Source organism: Danio rerio, chromosome 14 (assembly GCF_049306965.1).
Source record: "Danio rerio strain Tuebingen ecotype United States chromosome 14, GRCz12tu, whole genome shotgun sequence".
Classification (NCBI taxonomy): Eukaryota; Metazoa; Chordata; class Actinopteri; order Cypriniformes; family Danionidae; genus Danio; species Danio rerio.
In genome coordinates, this window is record NC_133189.1 from 14,375,967 (window position 1) to 14,402,350 (window position 26,384).

At 43.8% G+C, this 26,384-nt stretch overlaps 1 protein-coding gene across 2 annotated transcripts in view; it reads left to right on the forward strand.

Annotated features, from left to right (window-relative positions):
• Window positions 1–26,384, forward strand: part of cnga2a (cyclic nucleotide gated channel subunit alpha 2a) — a 150,150-nt gene that overhangs the window by 121,024 nt on the left and 2,742 nt on the right. For both annotated transcript variants that reach the window (XM_068213244.2, NM_001044746.1), the window contains 2 exon segments: window positions 5,229–5,405; window positions 5,496–5,603. In XM_068213244.2, coding sequence (XP_068069345.1) covers window positions 5,229–5,405; window positions 5,496–5,603 — 285 coding nt within the window.

Sequence of the window (26,384 nt, forward strand, 5' to 3'; positions counted from 1 at the left end):
CCAAGCGCAGGCGCTGGCTGAGCTGCACGAGGGTGGGTCTAACCCAGGCTTGTTACACGAGCTGCGTACGGCGACCGACTATGCTCTCCGGACCACTAAGTCCGCCGCCTGCGCACTGGGGAGGACGATGTCCACACTTGTGGTCCAGGAACGCCACCTCTGGCTAAACCTGGCAGATATGCGCAATGTCGACAAAGTTCGCTTTCTTGACGCGCCCATATCCCAGGCTGGCCTGTTCGGCGACACCGTCGGTGAATTCACCCAGGAGTTCAAGGCGGTGAGCGAGCAGTCGGATGCGATGGGCAAAGTCATCTATCGGCGGGGCCGTAAGCCCGCTCCATCCCCGGCTGAGCCATCCACCTCCGCTGTTCCTCGCCGAGGGCGCCCGCCAACGGCCGATGCCCCGCCCCCACCTCCGGCGAAGCGAGCGCGTCGAGCACGCCGAAAGCCGGTAGCCCCTCCTGCCCAGGGCGCCGCTAAGTCCGGTAAACGGACCGCGAAGCGTCCCTGAGACAGGCCATCCGGAGAAGTGGAGACTTGCTCTTTCCCCGCTGGAGGGCGGGGCCCAAAATCCAACTGTACTTTTCAGTGCCACCAAAGTTTCGATCAAAGAGCATTTTCTCCCTTCCCCGGATGTGACAGCTCAAGCCCCGCCAGTCTGGGACGCGCTGCCTCTCAGCTCGCAGGGCTTGCATGCTCCGCCAGCGGCTCTCGGGCGCTGGGGGGACGGTCTCCCTTCTCCCAGCCCCCAAGCCCCCTCTCAGGAGTCAGGGTGCGGAGCCAGAGCGAAACGCTCTCCTCCAGCTCTTCTGTGGGACCCTCGCGCTCCCCGGATCAGCACACCCGCTCCTCGCTGCCCCTCCGCGGGTACGTCAACGATTGCTGCGATGACGTCATTAGCGAGGGCTCTGCCTGCCTGGTTAGCGCGGGCCAGCCCCTCGCAGTGGCTCATACGCACGATCAGACTCGGCTACGAACTTCAGTTCTCCAAACGGCCTCCCAGGTTTACGGGCGTGTATTTCACCAGGGTCAATCCCCTGTCCGCCCCTGTCTTGCGAGAGGAGATTGCTGCCCTCCTGGCGAAGGGTGCAATCGAGCCGGTACCTCCAGCCGAGATGGAGAGCGGGTTTTACAGCCCGTACTTCATCGTACCCAAAAAGAGTGGTGGGTCACGGCCAATCCTAGATCTGCGCGTTTTGAATCGCTGCCTTCACAAGCTGTCGTTCAGAATGCTTACGCAGAGGCGCATCCTCCGATGCGTTCGTCCTCAGGATTGGTTTGCAGCCATAGACCTGAAGGACGCGTATTTTCATGTCTCCATTCTTCCACGCCACCGTCAGTTTCTGCGGTTTGCGTTCGAAGGTCGAGCATGGCAGTACAAGGTCCTCCCCTTCGGGCTCTCTCTGTCTCCGCGGGTCTTCACCAAACTCGCGGAGGGTGCCCTAGCGCCTCTGCGGCTTGCGGGCATCCGCGTACTCAATTATCTCGACGACTGGCTGATTTTAGCCCACTCTCGGCAGCAATTGACTGCGCACAGAGACGAGGTGCTCCGGCATCTCCGCCTATTGGGGTTGCAGGTCAACTGGGAAAAGAGCAAACTCGCCCCGGTGCAGAGGATCTCTTTTCTCGGGATGGAGCTGGACTCGGTCACCATGGTAGCGCGCCTATCCGGAGAGCGCGCTCGCCTGCTACTGAACTGTCTGAGGGAGCTCGACAGCAAGTTAGTGGTCCCACTGAAATATTTTCAGAGGCTCTTGGGGCATATGGCTTCCGCTGCGGCCGTCACGCCGCTCGGATTGCTCCATATGAGACCACTTCAGCACTGGCTTCAAGATCGACAGGCGTCCAGTCATGTTGTTGTTTCGACAGATGCTTCCAGCACAGGCTGGGGAGCCGTGTGTCGGGGGCATGCAGCTGCGGGCCTGTGGGTAGGTGCCCAGCTGCATTGGCACATCAATCACCTAGAGCTGTTGGCAGTGTTCCTTGCTCTCCGCCGTTTTTCTCCGGCGCTGGGGCAGCAACACGTGCTGGTCAGGACGGACAGTACGGCGGCGGCGGCGTATATCAACCGCATGGGGGGTATGCGCTCTCGCCGCATGTCTCAGCTCGCCCGCCGTCTGCTCCTCTGGAGTTACCCGCGGCTGAAGTCGCTGCGCGCCATTCACATCCCAGGTATGCTCAACCGTGCAGCCGATGTGCTCTCACGGCAGCAGATTCACTCTGGAGAATGGAGACTCCACCCCGAGTCTGTCCAGCTGATATGGGCGCGATTCGGGGAGGCCCAGATCGATCTGTTTGCTTCCCCCGAGAACGCTCATTGCCAGTTGTTTTATTCCCTAACCGAGGGCTCTCTCGGCACGGATGCACTGGCCCACAGCTGGCCTCGGGGCGTACGCAAGTATGCGTTTCCCCCAGTGAGCCTGATCGCGCAGTTAATGTGCAAGGTCAGGGAGGACGAGGAGCAGGTTTTGCTAGTTGCGCCACTCTGGCTCAACCGAACCTGGATATCAGAGCTCTCCCTCCTCGCGACGGCCCTCCCTTGGCAGATCCCTTTGAGAGAGGACCTACTTTCTCAGGGACAAGGCACCATCTGGCACCCTCGTCCCGATCTCTGGAGCCTCCACGTGTGGTCCATAGACGCGAGGAAGACTTAGGTAACCTGCCGCCCGCGGTGGTTGATACCATCACTCAGGCTAGAGCCCCCTCCACGAGGCGCGCCTACGCCCTGAAGTGGAGTCTATTCACTGAGTGGTGTGTCTCTCGCAGAGAAGACCCCCGATCTTGCCAGATCAGTGTTGTGCTCTCTTTCCTTAGAGAAGCTGGACAGCAGGCTGTCGCCCTCCACTCTCAAGGTTTACGTTGCTGCCATCTCCGCTCACCATGACGCGGTGGCTGGCGGCACCGTGGGAAAGCATAACCTCATCATCCGGTTCCTCAGAGGCGCTAGGCGAATTAATCCAACTCGCCCCCCTCTCACGCCCTCTTGGGATCTCGCCCTCGTTCTCACGAGCCTGCGATTTGATCCCTTCGAGCCACTCGATACAGTATCTTTAAGATTTCTGTCCCTGAAGACAGCTCTGCTGGTCGCGTTGGCCTCCATTAAGAGGGTCGGGGACCTGGAGGCATTTTCGGTCAGTGACTCGTGCCTGGAATTCGGGCCGGGATTTTCTCACGTTCTGAGACCCCGCCCGGGTTATGTGCCCAAAGTTCCTACCACTCCTTTTAGAGATCAGGTAGTAACCCTGCAAGCGCTGCCCCCGGAGGAGGCAGACCCAGCCCTGTCCTTACTTGTCCAGTTCGCGCTCTGCGCATTTATGTGGACCGTACTCAGAACTTTAGATCTTCTGAGCAGCTCTTTGTCTGTTATGGCGGACGGCAGCAGGGAAGTGCCGTGTCTAAACAACATTTATCCCACTGGATTGTGGAGGCCATTCATGTGCTTATTTGAGCAGAGGCCAGCCGCGCCCTCCAGGAGTGCATGCGCATTCCACTCGGAGCGTTGCATCCTCTTGGGCGTGTGCGCGTGGCGCTTCTTTAACAGACATTTGTAGAGCTGCGGGCTGGGCGACACCCAACACATTTGCAAGATTTTATAATCTGCGAGTGGAGCCGGTTTCCTCAAGGGTGTTAGGTACCTTTGGTGATTGAGGAAACAACTCAGTAGGTGTTGTACACTCTTGCGGTGCGTTTTTTTCCCTAACACGGAGAGATGTGCACCCTCCTGTCTGTCAGTAAAGTTCCCCATTTGGTGAGCCCTGCAGATTCCTCCGAGGCCCCCAGCACTGACTCAGCGGAGGAGTCACTTGCTGGCCCATTACGTAGTAGGTCTGCCCGCTGGTCAGCCCGCGTTTTGGGTATAGGTGCCTGCTATGGCCGATCCCCGCTGGTGATCCCCATATGCTTTTCCGCCACGGTTAAGTTCCCCCACTGAACAGACCCGTGCTTTCCCTATCTGCTAACCACCTTCTTATGCACACTCCCCCTTTTCAGGGTTAGTCCATATGTAATTCCATTTGTTTCCCCCTATTGGGTGCGGATGGTCTCCGCAGCGTCCTCCCTACTGGGATGGCACGCTTCCCAACGTACTGTCGTGTATTCCTAGAATTATCTAGACGCTAGCGACTCCCAAAAAAGATACCTATTCCGTAAAACTTCTTTTGAAGTAGGATAAGTTAGGGCCATGGGCACGTTGGAGGACCACGCCTCTTGTGATCTGGGTGCGTCACGCTTGCCTGACCGCTCTCTAATGGTGGGTGTTGGTAAGGTGCAGTCATTATGGCGCTTTCAATGGGCTCCCATACGTGGATTTTAACAATCAAATCCACTTATAGTGCTGAAGTTCCCCCCGAAGGGGAACGTTCGAGGTTACTAAAGTAACCCTTCGTTCCCCGAGGAGGGGAACGGAAGCACTATACTCCGTCGCCATAATGACTGTCCCTTAGCTGTTAAAAGTCTCTTCAGCTTAAAAAGGATAGCGTCTGCTGGCGCCAGGTGAGCTTATATACTCAGTTGATTGCTTATGTCGCTCACCTGCGCAGGCTTGCGCTGCCAATTCATTCTTAATTGGCCCGTTCAATACTCTTTCAGACGAGTAGCTTCTGAACCGAACCTCCCATACGTGGATTTTAACAATCAAATCCACTTATAGTGCTTCCGTTCCCCTCCTCGGGGAACGAAGGGTTACTTTAGTAACCTCGAACGTTCCCTGAAGGAAAGGAGACGCTGCGTCACTTTGCCATACTTTTTCATACCTGGTGCTCTCCATTCAAGACGTCATTGTCTGCATGGTGCTTGTATACCTTTGGTCTGTTATCACACATGCACAGTAGGTCCGGCCAATTGCACTGGATTGATTTCACCTGTGCTTCAGGAGGTTATAAGAGAGGGATGGAATACCATTGTGTCTTGTAATAGAGATGCAGCGTCTCCTTCCATTCGGGAACCATGGCTACATGTGTAACTGTAGACGTTTCGTGTAACTTCATTTTGTATTTATTATGGTTTTACTACAAAAAACTAAGTAAAACTTTAGTTCATTTTGTGGTTACTATGGTTTAACTATAGTTACTTTTGTAAAATCATGGGAAATGTAGTAGGAGGTAAATAAAAACTAAAACAAATACCAAGTACTTGGACTGGTGGGGAAAGTAAACTTTTCAAGTAAAATAGAGGTGTAAAACCTAAGTAAATATGTCCGTTTTACATTGATTATTTTTCCTTGTTTACAGGTTGGTGAATATGGTAGTCACTCTTAGAGAATGGGCCCATAAAAGCCTCCAGGAAGAGGAGGAAAGGCCAGATTCATTCTTGGAGCGCTTCCGAGGACCTGAACTTCAAATTGCTACTAGTAGATTAAGCATCAGTAGACATGATATTCAGGATGGGAACACGAGTGCCAAAACTAAGTGAGTTTGTCTGCTTGCACGATTACCTTTGGACAAGATCTCAATAGCCTTTTGACAAGAATGCTAATTAAAATTCATTTGGTTTATCAGGAAAAAGTCTGATGTTTTCATATTGTCACCTGCTGATGACCTGTATTACCGCTGGCTGTTTGTTATTGCCTCAGCTGTATTGTACAACTGGTGTTTTGTAGTTGCTAGGTAAGATAAGTCTATTTATCTTTACAATCATACTTTTTAGATTTTAAAACTAAAGTACTGAGCATAAAAAAACTGGGTTATACGATAACAATTACAATTATAGTAGCCCTGAAATGCATGGTGAAAAATTAAAGCTTGGGAGTTGTGAAAGAGGGAAATTTAATCTGATTATTTTAAGAAATTAAATTGTTATTTCAGCATAATCTGTTATTTTAAGACATTAACTTGTTATTTCTACATATTAACATTTGACATAACTTGCAAATTTAAATTCAGCATTAGCTTCATGTTAAGGTTTGTTAATTAAAATAATCCTGAGAGTGCAGAATAAGACTTAGAATCAGTGATTGATTGAATAAATTCTTTGGTCAACATTACCACAGTATGTTTTCCACATGCTTCCCCATTAATGCAAGTGTTGCATGTAATCCAGTGTGACCCAACCTTAACATTGAAATCATTATTTCCTCCCTTCTTTGTCTTCCATGAAATTGTTTCTTTCTCCCAACAGTTTTGACAATATTATAAAATCATCTACATGTGTTTCTGTTTTCCCATCTTTGTTGCCAAATATTTGCTATTTCCTCATTAATTACTGATTTCATTTCAATCCTGCCCAAATGTACTTTAATATCGACAAGATGTTTCTTCAATGATTCTTTTACCAATTTATCTGCCATCTCATTTCCAATAATTCCAATATGTGCCGGTACCCAACAAAAATGTACATTTACACCCTCTACTTTAAATCTATATAATATTGTATAAATTTCCATTATTAAATCTTCTCTATTAGTTTTTGTAGATATTATACTTTTAAGTGTGTATGCAGAATCTGAACAAATTACAGTTCTATTTGGCTTATTTGTTTCCATCCATTGCAAACCTATAGTTATAGCTGTTAGTTCTGATGTATATACGGACGATTAGTCACTTAATTAGTCTCTTAAACTTTTTTTGGTGTTAAATCTTGACACGTATACTTGTATTCCTAATTTTTGTTCAACTGGATCTTTTGCCCCATCTGTGTATATCTGTACAAAAGAATAAAAAAATCTCTCATAAAAATACTAATATTGTAGCTGTTGCTATATCTTCTAAATCTGCTTTTACTCTGTTCTCCAACAGTCTCATGTCAACTATCGGTTCAGGAATATTCCAAATTGACACACCTTTTAATGATAAATTGGGACAAATTTCCTTATTTTCCAAGCTACATTCCCTGATTCACTGCTTATATTTCCACCCAAAACTATTTCCTCCATTCTTTTTGTATTCTCGGCATTCATTTAAGACTGCACATGTGCTATGCTTTTTATTACAACCTTTTATGTTAACCAAATTGTAGGAACGTGCCATGTTTATAGCTAAATTAAAAATCAGCAGTCATAGAAGCCTCATTGCGCCCCTTCATCTCCTTCTTAATTAAGTATTGCCTGGCATTTAATTCCAATACACTCTTCTTCCCCCTTTATAAGACAAAGAACGTGTTGTCGCCACAAGTTACTAAGTAATGGCCCATCAAGGAAATCCGGCTATTTTGACCCTCACATGACTACAAAAATTAAATCTTACACACAAAGGAAGACGAGACATATGTGTGTCTCTCATGGTGCCTGGTCTCCCGCCCCTCTTCCTGTCCGGGGTAAATAGCTCTCTTATTGTCTTGGCACAAAAGCCAATGCGATTTTCAGACATTTCATTTCAGACTGTTTAAAAGTTTGTTTTGCCTTAATGTTTTATTGCTAATAGTTGTGTATCTGTAAAATCCACCAATAGCATTGGAGTTCCCCATCCGAAGGGGAACGCTATGGTTACTAAAGTAAAATGCTATTTAGCATCGCCATAATGATTGTCCCTTAGCTGTTAGTTCAGTCTCTTCAGCTTAAAAGGATGGCGTGTGCTTGATCCACCTGTGCTTATATGCGGAGATAATTGGCAATGAAGCACACGTGCGCAAGCTTACGCTGCCAATTCATTGGCATTCATTGGCCCGTTCCATACTCTTTCAGACAATTGGCTTTCTGAAACGAAATATCCCATTTGTAGATTCTAGTTAAAATCCACCAATAGCATTTCCGTTCCCCTCCTCGGGGAACGAGGGTTACTTTAGTAACCAGAGCGTTATTTGTCATGCCAGTAAAGCACCTCAAATGTGAAAATAGCCTATAGGCAACAAATAACAAGTCAGAGTCTAATAATAACATAGGCCTAAATGCCATTTTCATTTTCATACAATATGTGTGGGTTTGACAATATGTGTTTAATTAAGCTATAGACTAGCCTATCAGATGAAATGCATAGTGAAATATGAAATAAATGTCTCTTTTGCTGAATATTTCATTAATCTATATCTTTAATATTTTAAAAATCAACTTGCTTTGGCCCAGAGAAAGAGGCGCTAGCGGACCTGTGCTTTCCCAAACAAAGAAGTACAGTAACTTGCTGCTGAACTATGCATTTGTTTTTGGTGGGGGGGGGGGGGGGGGGAGGGGGGGGGATGAGAATATGAATCGTTTCCCAAAACCCCTAGTTTCTCTGTCACAGATCCATCATTTGAATCACGTTAGTAAGTGATAGTAAGTAACACGCCCATAATGATAAAGCACATCATTATCACAAGGGCATTAAAATAAAGACAACCAAAACAAATTTATAATTGGTTTATTTATTTAATGTTATTTTTATATCTTTATTCTTAAATTATTTCAATATAACTTAGGCTTTTTTATTGAGATATGACACCATAAAAGGCCTTCAATGCACTGATATATTTAAAAGAAATGCAATGAAAAGCCGATTTCACTATTAACCCTTTTTATTCATTAAATGATTCCCAACGTCGCATTTCTGTTGCACGAAAAAAAAAAAGCTGCTGCAAATAATCAGTTATGCCAATACCATTTTAATAGTTTCATGATAGAAGCAGCTGGTGTGCTTTATCTGCGTGATTCTGATTTGACTTTCTTCCGCTAATTTTGCACTGTCTTGAGGTGTAAATGGGCTATGATCTTTTGCTATTGAGGCTAAGGCATCAAGGTGTAAATAGGCTATACTTCTCTCTCCAACTTTCATGCTTGAGGTGGGGGAAAGTGAGCAGAGGCAATTCAAATGTACCATCTCTAAAAAAAAAAAAAAAATTGCTTTGGGGCGGAGTGAAAGGAGAGGCGGACTTTGCACTGAATCTGGGAAAGATGGCTTACCGTCATTACACTAGTTTTCTGATCGCACACAAGTTACATGCGCCAAACACATAAACAAATAAATAAATAAGGGAAAGAAAACATCTAGCCTTATAGGCTGAAGTCTTTTTGCTTATAATTGCCCTTATGTTTCCGTTTTAAATGTAAGGCTGTTGCATAAAATAATAAAATTTTAATTTATAAGTGACTTTGCTGCGTCCCCCTTGATGTTTCAATAACGCATTATAATCTTTACACCATATTAAAGACACAGCAGACAGTAAAGGTTTTAGAGAGTTTTTGTCAAGTTTAAAAGGTGTGTCTGTGTGCATTTAGATGCCTATATGTGTGTGAGACCGAGCAAACGAGCGCTCCCTTCACAGCTCTGTTGATGCTGCGAGCGGCTTCTTTATTTTTGTTATTTATTTTGCAGATAATACACAATATGAATACAACAGAAAGACATAAAACTTAACAAATTACATGTCCCCTTTTGTACACTTTAACAATAGTGTCATATCTTGATAAAATAGCCTAAGCCATATTGAAATGGCCTATAATTTAAAGAATTACAAATAATTGTGCGACGTTTGATTCGGGGGACGTTCTGGGGGCTGGGTTTGCGTGACGCCCTGCGAGCTACAAGCCCGACAGTGGAAACGCGACATGATTTCGGCCTCACTGATGCCTATTAATACCTGACAGACAAGCTTTTGGTTATGAGATGGGGGAAGGGGTATGTCTCCACTCTCACATGTTTTTCACAAACATGGATATACAAAATCCAAAACTCAGACGTAGGATGGATGGCGTAACCATAGCAAAACCTATGCGTTTTAAAACGAAACCGCATTAAATATGGGGCCTTATGAAAATGAATGTTTCTATGCACAGCAACTTCTGGACTGAACTACGTGTTATTTGAAATATCTATATTACGCTCCTAGCCTTCGCCAAAACGAATATATTTTTACGTAAAAAACACAGAACATAGCCTAGCTGAATACAGTTATTTTCAAATATGCACAACGTTAGCCAAAACAATAGACATGCCATGCCCATCATCCTTTCAGACAACTTCGTTTTAATCTGTATTAAGGTCCTATTTACACTGCACAGCAGTTTTATATGAAAAGGTTAAAGATACATATAACAGGCATACATTTTGATGGTGAAATAACCTTTTAAACGATGGCTGTTATTTATTTCAGTATTCAAACATTAAATAACGAATGCATCAAGTGAAATAAAATGAATATGAAACAACACATGGATATAAATATAAAGATATTATAATTAGCAAAATGCTACTCTTTTTATCTTTGTATTTTTATAATTTTATTATTGTTATTTTTTTATTATATAAATTAATTAAAGCTATAGACAAATACTGCTTGACATTTTTTAAAACATCAATTTAATCAAGCTCTACAAATAAAATAATAGGCTATTTTATTATTTTAATGTTTTAGATGACGGGTTAGTAATTATAACCCGTTATGTTCAGGTCAATGAAATAATAACTTTAATAAATAAAATATGTTCGTAAGAATGTGATGGGTCAGTGATTCCCTGGCTGTCATCAGTGGGTTAATGAGCTTTTGCATTTTTTATGCATTACTAACATCAATAAACCAGACATTTGTTTTAGAAGTTAACCAAATATTCGCAGAGATTCAGCAGTTTTTTCTGACGCGTTTGCCAGTCAGTAAAAAAAAAAGTAACTGTGGCCCTGTTCACGCAGGTACATTTTTATTTTTATCAATCTGATGCAACTTTCATTATTTACAGGACATAAAAATGCAATTAAAAGTTTCAAATCAATTAAACTCAATTTATAAAAAGACTAGCCTATTTTATGCATTAAATAATGAAATATATAATTAACTTACTTTATTTCCAATAAGACCATGCATTTTTATCTGTTTTACAGTTTTTATATGTGCATATGCTTTTTTTGAACTAACATTTGTTTAACAAATATTTTAGACATCGAAAGTAATTAAATTACCTGTCTTTTGATTAAAACCTTTATGCAAAAATATCAGAAATTGATCACGCACGCGCAGGAAAAAAAGGCAATCATGCGACACATGACATGCATCGCTCTCATGCCACGTTTTGAAAATAAATTCGCATTTAGGTGCTGCTTTGAATAATATAAAACTATTAAAAGGCACATTAAAGACTTTAATCATAAAATAAAACATTCATAAAGGAGTATGGAAAAACACCAATTGACGGGCTCTGCTTTCAGTTTTAAAAGCAACAAGCAGCTTTAAAAATATATATATAATTTGCTGAAGAGAAATGACATGAAAAAAAAAGGATTAAACATATTGGGACTGGTAAAAAAACATTCCTCTTTGATATATTCTTTCGACTCCGATACATCAGCTAAGATTATGAATGATGGAGTGTCTCTCCTGCTTCAGCAGTGTGTCCCGTTGGTTATAAACGAGGAGGCGGAGAGAATGCGCTGCTTAATAAAAACTAACACCGAACTGCTTATAACGCTCAAAAAGTTAAACTAAAATGCACAACTCTTGTTGGTTGCACAATGCAACGATACACAATGAACCTAACGCGCCATTATTTTAATTCTATATTTGTGAATAATGAGCCAACCGCATATGCTTAGTCCTGTTGGTCGGGACACTATGCTTTATAACTTATTAGTTTATTACAATAATCACACTAAGCTTTGCCATCGTTCTTCACCACATGTAGCCACTCAGCACATCTTGCAGTCCATCTTTAAACAAATGTTTAGATTATTGAAGGTTGTCTCCGGCTGCGAAGTTTCTGGCAGAGTAGTGAGTGAAAAAATGTGCATGCAGAAATTGGAATCAAAATTTAAATTATATAACAAGCATCGTATTCTTTCTAATCCTCGGCCAGTTTTAATACAAGTTGTGTTTTTAATATTTGTGGCTGTGAAGTTTATTAAGAATATATATATTGAGATACTGAGCCATTACAAGTAAAAAAAAAAAACAACAACAAAAAAACAAGTTTTATTTTAAAGAAGAACATTGTCGTTTTGAGAAAAAAAAAAGAACAGAACTGAAAGTAAATAATTAACAATAAACTTGCGGTACTTAATTCATGTCCTGCGGCAACATTATTTTTTATTATACTTTAAGTGATCTGCTTGAGGTAGGTCACGTTTATCAATGGTAAGTTTTAGCCCAAGTTTACATCAATAAGATAATGTGCATTGTCCTTTACCATACAAAAAAAGAAAAAAAAACATTATTATACACCATAGTAGCCTGTAGCCTATAAAAAGGCCGCAAATCTTTTTAAATGCATTAAAAGGCAAGCGCATATCTTAGCCTTCAGTTTGTTCACACTCTGCCTGTATTAACATACATGCTGTATTTTAATATAGCTAATTTTGATGAATAAGCTCTAACCTTTGACAGCTTTTTCTTCTTTTTCCGCGGTTATGCGCGCATTATATTTCACACGCATATGCAAGGTGACTGAAATTGAAATTAAAATACAAAACATACTGAGCCATTAAGTTAAAAACAAACAAAAAAAACAAGTTATAGCTACTTTAAAGGAGAACATTGACGTTTTGAAACAAAAAAAAAACTGAACTGAAACTAAATTATTAAAAATAAACCTGCGAGACTTAATTTATGTCCTGCGGCAAAAATATTTTTATTATACTTTTAGTGATCTGTTTAAGGTAGGTCGATTTGTTTTTTTTTTGCTTTTGATGAAGCAGCATTCAACTTAAGCTCTTTAGACCATGCTGCTGACCGTTTCTCAGTGATTCGCGGCAATGTCTTTAAATAAATAATTTATTTAGGCCCATTTTCATTATTCATTTTTTTTCATTATTTGTTTATTATTATGTACAATAATTAAGACACAAAATGAGATAGTAAAAAAATAATCCACAACGAAAATGGAAATAAAAACAGAAATAAAAACATAAATGTAAATGTCTTGTCTTAGTCCTATCAAAATAGCAAACACTGAACATCTTTCTATATTTAGGCTAAAAGACTGCTTTATTTATTTATTTATTTATTTATTTATTTAAGACTACTTATTTGTACTGAATGTTTGTGCTTTCATTTTAGTTGTCTTTTATTTCCTCAATTCTATTTTCCAAAATGAATCCTCTTTGCACTTAAAAAGTTTACAATAAAGCGTGTTAACAAATTTTAAATGACAAATGAAGGAATTATAATGTTTTGACTTATTGTTTAATCTCATTTACAAACACAGTATAATATTTAAAGCTGCTGTATATTCTATTTCTGTCTGTTCGCATCCCGTCCCTTTGCGCCCCCTGGCGGCTTATTCACAAACTGCGGTCATACATTAAAAACAGAGCGGCACCTATTTCAAACCGCGGCAGTATATGCTGCGGCGGTAATAGCCACTTTGAACTCTCACCTACTGTATTAGCAGTGGTAGCGAATGATTGTGAACATCTACCACATGCAGGGTTAACATTTGGGCAAATTTTGGCTAATTTAGAGTTAGTAAAGTGTAGCCTATGGAGAACTTTAAATTGAACTAAGCCATGTCTAGCACATAGTGAGGATGAATGCACCTGAGTTATGGCACCTGCCCATTCTAGATCTAAAAAAATTCTCAATTTAAATCACTTTGCAAAGCTTCACGAATAAACTCCAAGTTCTGTGTGTTTCGAGATGTAATAATTGAATAAATGCTTGAGATGAGTCCCCTGCTTTGTGCGTTCAGCTCAAGCAAATTCTCAATGGGTGATCTAGGGGGTGTTTCTGGGAAGGAAACAAATACCTTCTTGATTAAACTCCTAATCTGCAGATATCTAAAAAATTGAGATCTGGGTAACCTGAAATGTCCTACAACCTCTTCAAAGAGCAAAAAATATTGTTTAAGTATAAATCTTTTAAAAACCTAATTCCCCTTTCCTCCCATGTAGAAAAAGCAGAGTCCATGTAAGACGGTGGGAATAGAATGTTAAGAGACTACAGGACCCAAAATGGAAGCTGTTTGTAAACCAAAATGTCTTCTAAATTGGGACCAAATTTTTAAGGTGTGAATCAATACAGGATTAGGAGAGGAGAAATTATTATTTCCCATTAGAGAGAGTGAAGAGCAAACCAGGGAACTAAGTTTGAATTTAGAGCAAGATTGTTCTCCTTGTACCCACACAGGGGTATTTGGGGGATCCACACTAGGTAACCAGTATATTATTTTCTGAATATTACTTGCCCAGTAATAAAATAAAAAGTTAGGTAGTGCTATCCCTCCCTGACTTTTTGATCTTTGCAAAAAAGCCTACCTGATGCGAGGAGTTTTGTACACAAAGGAAGGAGATTAAACTGTCTAGGTGTGCGCGTTTTAAAGGCTACAGGCGCACCCTGACCTGACGCGGGGACCAGATCTCTGCACTATTGCTTTAATTTCACAATTTTCATAATTTCATTGTATTTTCATATGGTAAAATATCTAAATTTATGTTCTAAAAGTAGTATCAATGACGGGAGTGTTAGTAATTAAAGGCAGAAAGAACTTTCACTTTTGAATGAACTTCTGACATGGATTATTTTAGTTTTTAGTATGATTGACATACAAGTACTAGTACACTAAATAGATACTAGTATATAACGATTAAGTAATAGTACCTAATGAATAAGTACTAGTATCTAATATTTGAGTACTAGTATCTATTCATTTAGTACCAGTAACTAATTAGTAAGTACCTTTACTTAATGAATAACTAGCAGTACATAAAAATATGTACTAGTCCCAGTTGGAATACATACTAGTCAATGCTTAACCTTTGATATCTCAATGACAGATACCTCAGAAATCAATGGAAAATTTTTTGAATTTGTTACAACAGAATAGTTACTAGACACTATTTTTTTTTTTTTTGGCCTTTTTGCCTTTATTAGATAGGACAGTATTGAGACAGGAAGTGAAGTGGGAGAGAGAGAGGGGGTAGAGTAGGGAAAAGTCATCGAGCCGGGATTCGATATTGCGACGCCCTGACATGCTATTGCACTATATGTCAGCGCGCTAACCAATAGGCTATTGCGCTGACACTAGTCACAATTAAAATTAGTACTAGTATCTAAAAAATAAAAACTATATATTAAATAAGCACTACTTATTGAATATGTACTAGTATCTAATAAATAAAAAAAAAAACTAAGTACTATCTAATGCAGGGGTCTCAAACTCGCGGCCCGCGGGCCATTAGCGGCCCTCAGTGCAATATTTTGTGGCCCGCGCCGACCGCTGTACACTGACAGAATCAGCGGAGCAGGGAGAGAGAGCGCTCCCCGCTCCGCTGATTCTAACTGTACACATCGGTCACTGGCATTCCCTGCCCCCCGTGTAAACAAAGGGGCGGGGATGCGGGTGATGTCACCACGCACCCCGCCCCTTTGTTAGACGCTGTGAAGGGCGGGAAGTGTTAGGAGGGAACTCGCGCCGGCCAGAACCAAGGTAAGCTGTTCCCGCCCCTGCCTGCCACTTAGCTACCTATCTGCAGCCTGCCACTTTCCTAGCTACAGCCTGCATCTTATATATATTATAGGTAGATACAGACTGGTATAGACTGATGTGACTGGAGTGGGGTGGGGGTGTTTTATTTATATATACGCCTTTTTTTAGGTGAGGGAATGAAAGTTTTGAGTGAGTTCCCCCACTTTTTCCCCCACTTGAAGCACTGTCAAGTCTCTGGCAGCAAGAAGTAGGCAAAAGATGCCATGTTCAGAAGAACTGTTCATAATCTTCACTCAATGTTCTATTAATGTTCAGGACACTTCATGTTCAGAAGAAATAATTAAAACTGTTAATAATGACATTTGAGGACTTTTTTTTTGCGAAATCCCTTATGCGGCCCAGTCTCACCCAGACTTTGCCTCCTGTGGCCCCCAGGTAAATTGAGTTTGAGACCCCTGATCTAATGAATCAGTACTAGTATAATAAAATAAACTAGTGTCTAATGAGTAAGCACTAGTATATTTTTAAAAAGCACTAGTATTTGATTAATAAGCACAAGTATTTAATGGAAAAGATTTCTAAAGATAATAAGCAGAAGTAACATGAAAATAGATACTGAAATAGATATACGGTTTATAGATTATATGTAAAAACGGCTTACCATACATGCACAGCAAGCTGGAGAGTGTGACACACACACACACACACCAGGCAGGCCAGGGAAATCTATGTCTATCATTGCATTCTGCATGTTTTTGCCATTGTCTGTTAAAATTGTGTGGATTTTTTCTCTCTTTGGATTCCCCGTGACTGAAACAAGCCGCTAAATAAGTTCACCAACGCCTCTGCAGAATGTGACCACATGAAAGCCTGACAGTGTAGCACAATGTTGTGTCTTTCAAAGTTTGAGTCAATAAAGTGTGCTGTTACGCTTACAGGGACATCGGACTGGTGTCTGCACTTCATATATTCCAGGTTGTTCGTAGAGGCAATGAATTCCATAATTCTGAACGCGATGTCTTTCCAACTCGTACTATCCCTGCTGTATGGTTCACGTCATGTAAACGCATCACTCACAGTCAGCTGGTTGAGGGATTTTCATACGTAGCATATTTAGTTGTGTGGCATGTTCTAAGATGCCTAATCATGTTAGTGCTGTTAAAATGCCGTTGCTTGCTCAAGGGGTTTTATCGCAACATACATTGCAAACAGATAACTTTACGTCTTTATTGGACACTTTAAAAAAGACTGGGGAACTTGTGTTGCAACTGGTAAGCTCCGCTCTGCTGTTGTTTACCTGTGTGCCGTGCATGAATGTTTGCAAACGTTGTGCGAGTAATTTATGTCAAGTGACTGGCTTTTTTGATCTGCGCTTTTGGGGTTAGCCGATCAAGCAATTTTTGGTCAATATCGGCCGATCATAATCAGCGGCCGATCAATCGGAGCATCACTATTAAATACGACAGAATGTTTGGAAAGCTAGCAGTCCCGTAGGGGAGGATGCTGTGGAGGCCACCTGCTACCTAAATAGGGAGATATGATGGCAGAATATATGGACTAGCCCTGAGAAGGTGGAGTAAGCATATAATAAGACGGTTAGCGGAGAGGGAAGACACGGGTCCGCCTGTGAGGCGGGACTGCATTGTGGCGGAATAAGCATATGGGATTGCCTAGCGGGAATCACGCATAGCAGGCCCCTGTACCCAAAACGCGGGCTGACCAGAGAGCAGATCTAATACGTAATGGGTCAGCGAGTGACTCCTCTGCTGAGTCAGTGCTGAGGGCCTCGGAGGAACCTGCAGAGCTCACCTAAGCGGGGAACTTTACTGACAGTGTGAATAATCGCACGTATCTCCGTGTTAGGGAGAATAGCGCAGCAAGAGTATTTCAACACCTTAACCGAGTTGTTTTCTCAATCACCAAGGGTTCACTCGCAGATGGTAAAACCTTGCAAATGTATTAAGTGTCACCCAGCCCACAGCTCTACAGATGTCTGTTAGAGAGGCGCCGCGTGCATGCACCCAAGAGGATGCAATGCTCCGAGTGGAGTGCGCACGCACTCCTGGGGGACACGGCTCGACCCTCTAAATCGATCCCAACGCGACCAGCAGAGCTGTCTTCAGGGACAGACATCTTAAAGATACTGAGTCAAGTGGTTCGCAGAGATCTGTACAACGGCTCGTGAGAACGAGGGGTGGATTAATTCGCCTAGTGCCTCTGAGGAACCGGATGATGAGGTTATGCCTTCCCACGGTGCTGATCAGGGCGAGGGTGCCAGATGTTGCCCTATCCCTGAGAGAGTAGATCCTCTCTCAAAGGGATCTGCCAGGGGAGGGTCATCACGAGGAGGGAGAGCTCTGACATCCAGGTCCAGTTGGGCCAGAGGGGCGCAACCAGCAAAACCTGCTCCTAGTCCTCCCTGACCTTGCACAGTTACTGCGTGAGCAGGCTCATTGGGGGAAACGTATATTTGCGCATACCCCGAGGTCAGCTGTGGGCAAGTGCATCCGTGCCGAGAGAGTCCTCGGTCAGGGAAAAGAACAACTGGCAATGAGCGTTCTCAGGGGAAGCAAACAGATCGATCTTGGCTTCCCCAAATCGCACCCATATCAGCTGAACAGACTCAGGGTGGAGTCTCCATTCTCCGGGACGTAAAGGCTGCCGTGAGAGAACGTCGCCTGCACGGTTGATCTCGCTTGGAATGTGAATGGGGCGCAGCTATTTCAGCCGCGTATGACTCCAAAGGAGCAGACGACGGGCGAGCTGAGACATGCGGCGAGAGCAAATACCCCCCATGCGGTTCATATACGCCACCGCTACCAGCACCGGAAAAAAATGGTGGAGAGCGAGGAACACTGCCAACAGTACTAGGCGATTGATTTGCCAATGCAACTGGGTTCCTTTTCACAGGCCCGCAGCTGCATGCCCGCAACACACAGCCCCCCAGCCCATGCTTGAAGCATCTGTTGAAACAACAACATGACTGGACCTCCGGCCTGTAGGAATGAGGGGTCGTTCCAAGGGCTGAGGGCGTGGCAGTGACTCGGTGTATGCCCGCGTGCCATGCGCGTCTGGGGACTCGATCGTGAAGCCAGTGCTGAAGTGGTTCCATATGGAGTAATCCAAGAGGCATGACAGCGGCTGCCATATGCCCCAGGAGCCTCTAATAAAACTTCAGTGGGACCACTATTTTGCTGTCGAACTCTCTCAAACAATTCTGCATTAGCTGAACGCACTCTCTGGAGAGGCACGCTGCCATGGTGACCGAGTCCAGCTCCAGAAAAGAGATCCTCTGCACGGGGGCGAGTTTGCTCTTTTCTCAGTTGACCTGAAGCCCCAACAGGAAATGTCGATGTACCTTGTCTCTGTGCATAATCAATTGCTCCCGAGAGAGGGCTAAAATCAGCCTGTCGTCAAGATAATTGAGTATGCGGATGCCCGCGAGGCGAAGGGGCGCTAAGGCACCCTACGTGAGCTTGGTGAAGACCCGCAGAGACAGAGAGAGCTCGAAGGGTAGGACTTTGTATTGCCAAGTGTATCAAATACAATTTGATTTATCGCGCTATTGTTTTTTTCAATGTGGGCCAATTGATCAGAAGAGAAAGAACGGCTACTGGAGAGAGAAAAGCAGCACAGAGGGTGAGTGAATAATTAAACACAGTCAATTTCTTTCTTCAATATAGTTTATATTATTAGGAAAATATTAGGTTTGTAAGTATGTATGTATAAATAGGTTCAGTTATAAACTGTAATAATAAAAAGTAAATTCTGTTTTTCTTTTTTTTTCTACACAGATGAACGTGAACTCAATATACAGTTTGAACAAAGTATAATCAAGACAATTAGGAAATTTCAAACACAAAATGAAAATAAATAAATGTCTTTAAAAGCTACAACACTGTGTTGTTTTGCTTTTAGATGACTCGTTTCACCGTTTGCCGTTCACAACTCAATATCAAGGATTCCGTAAAAGAGAACTGTTGATTCTATTAGCTCAGTTCCAGTAAATGTTTTCTGTTGAGGATTTAAGAAAAAATAAGAAGAAAAACAGGAAGGTCGCAATAAGTCCGAGTCTCGTTTCTCTAAACAAATCAAAAGAACTCTCCTTCCAGTCCGGTGGCTCAAACACACAGCCTAACCGGAGAGTCGGTTCCATGGGTGGCACGCCGTAATGTAACTTTCTCCTCGAGTCCAGCATGAATCATCACAGATGCTTCGACTCACACAAAAAACCCAGCCTTGCAAAACACAAGGCAAACATCAATTAATAAAACATCTTTAACATTACATCTTATATATACGTGCCTCATATTTACATTTGCTTGACATATATACACACACATTGATCATAACGATCCTCAAATATCATATTTTACTATATTTCATTAACTCATCAGCATTACTACTTGTCAGATAGCTTTAGCCCATATATTATCAGCTGTAGCTCGAGCGCTGCGCTCACAGCTTATTTAAATGCACCTCATATTAATTCTGTGTCGACTTTGTGGTGTTTAAATGTTAAATATCATGTAAACACAAAGTTAGGACATGAATCCTAGCTCACCAAAGTAAAAAGGTGTATTCTCGTCAGTGAAATTATCTTCAGATCCATATCAAATGACAGTCTCTCAAATTTAGCGACAGTTTCAATGCTGTAGTCTCTGCTCAACAACTTTATTTCAATTAAAAATCACTCACTGAATGTGGAGGGGCTCTAAATTTCTCTCTGTTGCTGTCTCATCTCTCTCTCTCTTGATCATCTCTGTGCATCATGTAATATTCTCAACCATAACATGTCAACTGTAACTTTCTCAACTGTAACTTTTCCAATCATAACTTCCTCTATTGATCAAACATGGTGCGTCAGTGTAGTTCCGCTCGGTCTCCTATTGACTCTTAAAGTGCCCATGACTTTAATACAGAATGATTAAATGGCTCATTTTCCTTGCTTTCTTTGTCTTTTTTTTACATCACTTCTACTTTTCATTAGTAACCTAGGTTATCCGGGTTACACAAGCTAGACCTTCAAACGCAAACCGCAGAAACTGACGGTGGCGAGGAAGAATGGAGACATGGAAGTACGCGTCAAACCAATCCTGAGGACGAACGCACCGGAGGATGCGCTTCTGCATGAGCATTCTGAACGGCAGCTTGTCCAGACAGCGGTTCAAAACACACTGATCTAGGATTGGCCACAACCCACCGCTCTTTTCGGGCACGATGAAGTACAAGCTTTAAAACTCGCTCTCCATCTTGGCTGGAGGGACCGGGTCGATTGCATCCTTCACCAGGAGGAAAGCAATCTCCTCTCGCAAGACAGGGGCAGACAGGGGGCTGACCCTGGTGTAATACACACCCATGAACTTGGGGGGCCGTTTTGCGAATTGAATCAACTAGCCGAGTCTGATTGTGCATATGAGCCACAGCAAATGCTGGCCCGCGCTAACCAAGCAGGTACAGCTCTCGCTAATGGACTTATCAATACAATTGCTGAATTACCAGCAGTGGGGCAGCGCGGAGTGGGTGTGCTGATCTGGGAAGTGCGAGGGTCCCACAGAAGAGCTGGAGGCGAGAGATTCGCTCTCACCTCGCACCCAAGCTCTGGAGGGGAGGCTCGAGGAGTGGGAGAAAGGAGACCATCCTCCCAACGCCTGTGAGCCACTGGCGAAACACACAGAACCTGCTAGCTAGAAGGCATAGCGTCCCAGACTGGCATGGTTTGGGCTGTCACATCCAGGGAAGTGGAAAAGTGCTCTTTCCTTGATGTTTGCGTGGCAGTGAAAAGAGCCATCGGAAATGGAGGCCGGCCCCCAATGTGGAAAGAGCAAATTCCATCTTCTCCGGATGACCTGCTTCAAGTACGCTTCGCGGTCCATTACCGGACTTAACGGCGCACTGGGCAGGGGGGGCTAACTGCTTTCGAGGTGCTCAACATGCCCGCTTCGCCAGAGGTGTGGGGCAGCACTCATAGGTGGGTGCCTTCGGCGAGGACCAGCAGATGTTGATGGTTCGGCAGGCGGAGCGGGCCTACGGTTCCGCCGATGGATGACATTACCCGTCGTATCAGACTGCTCTCTCACCACCTTGAATTCCTGGGTGAATTCACAGACGGTGTCACCAAACAGGCCAGCCTGGGATATGGGGGAGTCAAGAAAGCATACTTTGTTGACTCCTTGCATATCCACCAGGTTTAGCCAGAGAAGGCGCTCCTGGACCACTAATGTGGACATCGTCCTCCCCAACGCACACGCAGCGGACTTAGTGGTCTGAAGAGCATAGTCATTGTGGTGCTAAGCTTGTGAAGCAAGCTTGGGTCGGACCCACCCTCGTGCAGCTGGGCCAGTGTCTGCATTTGGTAGCGCTCCATAGCATGCAGGGCAGAAGTAGCCTGGCCCGCAGTCTTGTAAGCTCTGGCCCCGAGGGAGGCAGATAACCTACAGGCTTTGGCCGGGAGACAAGGCGGACCCCACTCACCCAGGGGAGTCGTTTCTTACCCCCTGGCTGCTCCACCGTCAAGAGTGGTGAGGGCAGAGGGACACGCAGCACGGGCAGAAAAAGGTGCCCTCCAAGACTGCGCGAGCCTGCGGTGCACCTCCAGGAGGAAGGGGACGAGAGGCTTCGATGAGGCACCCATCTAGTCGGTTCGGCCGCGGAGCAATGAAAGCCCTCCCTCCGATGCAGCAGTGGACTTCTGGTCCCGGTGTCATCGAACGTAAGGGCTACCATCTGGTTAGACAGATCGCTTCCTCCGCTCGAATCTTGGATGGAGCACTTGGAGAAGTGGGAGGTCAGCGGGCCCAGAGGCGACGGATAATCTCCCACTGGAACCTTCAGATCTGCCCGAGTGCCCGCTGCAGTGCAGGGGACAGCTGGGGTGGTTCACCCTTTTGCAAAGGCTAGCCATGATTTTAACTGCGCAACAGACATGGCATCGCAATGACGACATGAACTGCCTGCGAGCACCGCATTAACAGCTGGAACACAAGACATGCAATGCATCCAGAAACGCATGGTCGGAGCGCCATCCTGAAAAGGACATGCTGCTCGACTGTGTTGCTCCTTTAGTGAAATTTGCAACTTTATAAGCACTGCTCAGGAGGACCGGACGCAAAGAACGCCAGGCAAGGGAGAAGCCCAGCTCAACCGTCTACCGCCGCGTGAACACACTCTGGACAGGAAGACCGCTCTTGTTCGCTTGAAATCAGCAGGAGGAACCCTCATCGACTTTCTCAGAAGGCTGTAGAAGTCTCTGAAGCGAAAAGGTTAGTGTCCTCTTGCTTTTCGAGTGCTTTTATGCTAAATTGATTGCAACAAGCATCTGGTGCGCAAGCTGACGATGCCAACTCATTTGTCATTTCATTGGCCCGTTTATATACCCTTTTAGACAATTGGCTTTCTGAACAATCCCCAGTACGTGGATTAAATCCACTTATAGTATTGAAGTTCCCCATCCGAAGGGGAACTCTCATTCAAGCACATTTAAGACAGCATGATAATGAGAAAGGTAATTGCCCTGCAGGGAACTCTACGCTGTGTTTCTTTAGGAGACACAATGGGATACAATCCCTCTCTTATAACCTCCTGAAGCACAGGTGAAATCAATCCAATTTAATTGGCGGGACCGTGTGTGACGTCAGACCGGGAGGTATAAAAGCACCACGGAAGCATACAACTTCAGCTTTTTCTTACTTCACTCAGACACATGAGTCTTTTTCCTCCTACTTACAAGCACTGAAAATGCACTACATTGAAACAATGAGTCACTCGCACACACACACACGCTCTCTTTTTGCATCACTATTAAAAATAATAGGCTATTAGAGAAATATAATTTAAATCCTGCGGTGTCCTTGTGTAATCATAGATCAGGACATGCACGATTTATGTGTGTGCGCAGTGCCTTTGACCAGGAGCAAGTACAATCAGTCCTTGAGAGGGGTGTTTGTGCTCATTTTAAAAAGCCCTGGTCGAGTGCTGTGAAAGTGTTTACTGCGGCTCATTGCCGCTCGCGCTGCGGCCGAGCGGGGCATGATTTCGTTGGGAATCAGCTCGATCTGAAGGTTAAGAAGACAAAACTCAAGGGTTTTCTTCTCCTCTTTGTCCTCCGGATCGGCATCCTTTCAGCGCGAGCCGGACGCCTGCTACAGCTGCCTTTCTTCTCGCACTGTGGGATTGCGGCTCCGCCTCTGCTTCCGAGGGAGTTGAGAGTATGGAAGGCCGTTGGGGCCAAAATGGTTGTTCCCCCCATTATGTCCCGAATATGATGAACTGGCTGACATTAAGCCTGTGTTGCTTGAACTAATCCCCTATAAAAATTATTATTATATAACATACATTATAATATAGAACATAATGATAATAATAATAATACTTATTATTATTATTATTATTATAAATATAAGGGGTGTAATTTTCAATGAGTACCTGCACAGGGAAGTATTAACCTGAAGCAGGTCTCACATTGTTTGTATGATTAGCCATTTATTCAGCTATGGCTTGCTTGGATTACTCTGTTGCAGAGAGAGGCTTCATATCAAGGAAGTTATCATCTGCAAAGACTCTGCTTTGCCATCAATGCCGGTGAAAATAATAACATTGGCTCTGATTGGTAAAGTGTATGTGGCAATAGGTCAACTGGCCAGTTGTTGATATACTCTGTAATTATACAATCATACGAAATAGACCGTCAGAAGGACGCCTACGGGAGCTTCCTTCCCTAAGAAACCGTTCTTCTGGGGCGGCTAGGCAGGACCAGCCGCAAGCCAGTTTATCCGCTCAGCATTGTGTGGGGCAAGAGAGTGCGTTGCATCCATTCAGCCCCCAAAAACAGTTGGGGTGGGAAGCAGTACTCTCAGGAGACAAAGTCCGTCTTGTACTATGGCCAAGAACCATTGTCGTGAAACGGGAATCGTCTCAGAAGTTCTAGTATTAGGAAATTCTTCGGGCACCCCCTGCGAGGAGCAAGGGCTGCCTTATCATTCCCCACAGGGGTCCATCCGCCAACCCTCCCACCGCTGGTGCCTCAGGGTGCGGAGACCCCTGGTGTTGTCCACCAGTGTTTTATCCCAAAAGTGGTGACGCTAGTGAGGCAGTGCCCTCAGGAGACAAAGTCCGGCATGTACTGTGGCCAAGAACCATTGTCGTGAAACGACTATAGTCTCCGAAGAAGTTCTAGTATTAGGAAATTCTTCAGGCAGCCCCTGCGAGGAGCAAAAGCCTCCTCCTTGTGCCCCACAGGGGGTCCATCCACCAACCCTCCCACCGTTGGTGCCTCAGGGGGCGGAGACCCCCGGTGTTGTCAACCAGTGTTTTATCCCAAAAGTGGTGACGCTAGTGGACTCACCCCCTCTACGGAGGGTCCGAAAGCAGTTAACTTAGTGGCCTCCTGTCGTGAGTTCACTTCAGTGCCCTAAGTTAGCCATCTAGGGGAGCGTATTTTCTGGCAGAATGGGAGCGGCTGCCAAACGTTTCGCAGTTGGGTCCTGCTAACCTTAAAGAGGAGCTATATAATGCAGTGTGGTTCACACCCCTCTTGCTGCAATAATTTGCTTTACAATTGTAGTAAAGTTAAAGCAGGCTCTAAAATTTGGAAATGAAGTAGACTCCCTTCTGAGGAAGGAAGTCATAAAACAGGTCCTCCTCCAGACATGGAGTCAGGGTTTTTATAGTATAACTTCATTGTTCCAAACAAAAATGGACGATATATCCTATATATATATATATATATTAGCGCTGTCAAAATTAATGCGTTAACGCATGCGATTAATTTGAAATAATTAACGCGTTAAAAAAATTAACGCAATTAACGAAGTTTTTTTCTTTTTTTTTCCCTGTTGTGGCCAGGGCAGACGCCCGCAAGTTTCCCGCTGTTTCGACGTACTTTTTGGGCCAGGCTGATCATCTTATGATCTGATCGGCCCATAAAACACTCAGCAGACTGTCATGTCTTTCTGCCTCAATGATTGACGGTGCTGCGAGCTGTCACGCTCTGAAAGTAGGATGTTTCTTTTCCGGACAGAGCGCCTGTGTGATATAATCTTCAGCCCATTGGTTCTTTTCTTTATTGACATTGGGCTGACCCAATCACAATCTTCCATGTTGGGCTCTGTGTAACGTAGGTGTGTATTTGTCAAAATAGCCGAGAGTCACGGCTGCTTCTCACGCGCGGGTCCGCCCCGCGGGAGAGCAGGCTTTTGCGTCTGCACTCTGCAGCGGGGCACAGATCAATATATTCCTGTCTATTCTATCTAGTTACCTATCTGTCCTTATACATATGCTTTTTTTTTACTTTTAATCTGCACCACAGCCGCGGCAACTTCCTCCTGCTGTTTCCTGAACCTGCAAGTCTTTATTTTACAAATTATAAAGAATGTCTGCTTCTCAATTTCTATGAGGGGTGTCATTCATGTATTTTAAGATGCACTCGGTCAGAAGACAAGCGCATGAGATATCATGACAGTGTTTTTGATCATCAGCATTATGTAGGCTTATAGTGACAATAATATTTATACAATATGGTTAATATAATGATATTTATACATGACCAAACTAGTGTGCAACTTAAGCAACTTTTTTTACATTTTTTTTGTAGTTCTGCCCAAACAAATATTTGTTGCATTTTTTTATTGTTTAAGTTCATTTGATTGACAATGTAAAAGCTGTTAGCTACGTTTGATGTTTTATTGTTGAGTTAAACATGTTTTTTAAGGGTCTCTGACACATTGCTTTTATTATTTATCTTTATTAATCAACATTAACTGTGTGCGTCAGCAGGCAGTTTTTGTTATGCTCATTTTCTAGGCCCCCTCAAAACACACAGGCACCCACATTTCCAGTGTGGATTATAATTTTATTTTAATAATAAATAAAAAAATTTAGTTTTTTAATTTGTCAACTCTCGTTATTTCTACATTATTTGTTGCCCCCACGTGAGGCTTAAATATTATTAATATCAATACTTAAATATTGATTTTAATATTTGATATATCCAATTATCACTACACATGCCTAGTTGATTCGTTTGTAGCAGTATCTGAGTGCACTAGATCCTTTCAGAGGTGCATCCAGCTGTGTGAGCTCATAAACTCTTCCAGAAACTTTAACTTGATAAGGGAAGCATTCAGTAATGCTA